General features: G+C 33.9%; 1 protein-coding gene across 1 annotated transcript; it reads right to left on the bottom strand.

Moving 5' to 3' along the window:
* Nucleotides 1–392: 392 nt before the first annotated feature.
* On the bottom strand, nt 393–1,746 carry LOC131942882 (V-type proton ATPase subunit G-like). The gene is made up of 2 exons (XM_059303200.1): nt 1,678–1,746; nt 393–734 (listed from the first exon to the last, which is right to left on the bottom strand). The coding sequence occupies exons 1-2, from the start codon at nt 1,744–1,746 to the stop codon at nt 393–395; spliced, it is 411 nt and encodes a 136-aa protein (XP_059159183.1).
* Nucleotides 1,747–2,559: the final 813 nt, after the last annotated feature.

Genomic DNA, 2,559 nt, shown 5'->3' with positions numbered 1-2,559 from the left:
ACAATATTTAGCTTCAACTAAATTACTAACAATGCCTTGGTCTCCACCTCTTCAGTTATGGTAGGAGTAATTTTGTTTTTTACCTAACAATTCACTAAAACTAAAATGATACACCAATCAATTATCTACACATTATCACATACTATTAGCAATCAAATTCAGGCTAATAAATATCTTACCTGCAAAAAATATACCTAAATTTCTAAAAAAAAAAGCCTAGAAGGAAACAAATTATGTAATGTTGAAAAATAAATGCAGAAGAGTAGATCTTTGAACAAATTGTATCTGCAGGATAAATTAAAAGCATGAGCTGTCTGTGTCAATAATTAAATAAACATTAAGAATTCTACCCTTTACATAAAATATACAGATAAAGGTACAGACAACTCAATTTACAGCTTAACATTTTCATGAAGTTGCACTTCTATCCTAAAGAGACTTTGTTGAATAGCGTCCATAGATTTAGCACAGTTTTGTTTCAGCATGACATCCAACTCTTTGATCGTTTTAGTTGTTTCTACCTGAATCTGTGCCTTACTGTTACTTTTCTTGCCAAGGATCTCTTGTTCATACTGTTTATAGTGATTCTCCTTCTCGTTTTTAAAGGCTAGGATTTCTGAATCTGCTTCCTTTTTTGCAATTTTGATTCCCTGAGCTTTTCGTTTTCTTGCTTCGACTACTCTTTCTGTTGCTTTTTTCTCTGTGATTAGAAGTTGCTGAATCCCTTCTGTTTTCTGGGCCGTTTTGACTTTGTAATTAAGATAAAATTCTGAACGAGTATCACTTAGGGTTTTTATTTTTTGTGGATATTTTATTTTATTTTATTATAACTATTCTAGTGCAACTGAAACTACCATCGTCAACCAAAAAGATTTCGCTTTTTATCAATTTGTATAAAACGAATAATATAGCTTTTATCGAATACAATATCAAATAAAATATAAACGTTTGTGGGAAAACAAAGGCTAAAGAATAAAATATAATGAACAATTTTAATTCATATACAAAAAAAAATAAAATGCAAAATTGGTAACACGTTTATATCTATGTACAAATTGAATTTTGCTAAACTAAAAAACTTTTAAGGACCAATAGTAAGTTGTCTCCCATAGGTTTTTATAAAGTACATTTTGGTAGAATTTAAACTACTAATATTAGATTTTAAAATTCTAGATTTTTGCAACACTGTTGTAGAATGAATATTATGCATGTAGGGCTCTATAGTGTTTCCTTGAATTACGTTTTTAATTCGTTCTGAAGCATTGCTCGTACGTCAAACTGCTCGTATATCGAAGCGTTTTTCTTTTTGAAAAACCAAATAAAATGCCGAGTATCCGTTGCATCTCAAAATGCCACACTAATTGTTTATGTTACGTGTTTTAAAAATAAGAATATTGTATCTATAAATGACACATTATGCTTATTAACACAATGAAGGATAATGCAAATAAATACACTGCTTTTATTGCGTGTAGTTACCTAGAAAATCAACTTACTTGAGCTCACAGAAGATGCTGGTGGAGGTGTAGGCCCTGTTTAGGGGGGATGAGATAGGCGGTGGCGCTTCACTTTGTTCACTCACTCACAGTTAATGCTAAAATTGTTCGGACACTTAACATTACACTTAATCTTTATACTTCACCCAACATAATTAAGTCTAAAAATTATAACGTTAACCTCTCTTTCATGCAGGATGTACCCAATTAACCTGTGAATGGAGGATTTTTTTTCTTCCCTTGAATACATGCTTTGTATATTAGTTATGCATTTTTGTTTATCAAATAATCCGATGCACACTACGTTTCATCTTTTCAGTTTTTTTTTTAAATGAGCTTTTAAACTCGCTAATCCTGTTTCTCAAATTTGTAATTGTGTTCGTATGTTAAAGCATTTTTTTTTTGCTCGATCGAGACAGCTCGTTTATTTAAAAGCATGTATGTCGGGGCACTTGTATGCAGAGGCGTAGCGACCCTTTCTGGCGCCCGGGGACAAACTTTTTGATTTGCACCCCCCTCAAGATTTCGATTTGCACCCCTCACCCCCCATCAAACTTTCGAGTTGCACTCCCCCCCCCTCAAGATTTCGATTTGCACCCCCCCTCAAACTTTCCATATGCACCCCCTCAACCTTTCAATTTATTTTTCCTACCCATTTTGGCGCCCCTGCCCCCCACTCGTTACGCTACTGCTTGTAGGTCAAAATACCATAGTGTTTGTACATTAAATAATTGTTATAATGGTTTTGATTCACGGATGTACTTGTATGTAATACATATCAAATCACTGACATAATGCTACTGAGATGCAAGAAAGAAGGTCGAACAATGGGATTGCATTTAAGACCATAGTTTTAATTATTCTCAGTATGTGCATACACAACAATATTTATTGATACCGCTTTACATCATCAACAATGGAATTACTCCCTCTCAGGTTAACTGTAAGGCGAGAGCCAGTTAGAGGAGCCACTTGAGCCACGGCTTAAATGGCTTAATGAAAACCTTTCAGATACAACAAAATCAACCGTCTCACGTGACCTGCAATGTTGAATGAGGCGTAA

Source organism: Physella acuta, unplaced genomic scaffold (genome assembly GCF_028476545.2).
Source record: "Physella acuta isolate Inbredline_101_S28 unplaced genomic scaffold, ASM2847654v3 ptg000002l, whole genome shotgun sequence".
NCBI lineage: Eukaryota > Metazoa > Mollusca > Gastropoda > Physidae > Physella > Physella acuta.
Note: the sequence above shows the minus strand (reverse complement) of the source record. Positions and strands in the feature narration are given on the sequence as shown.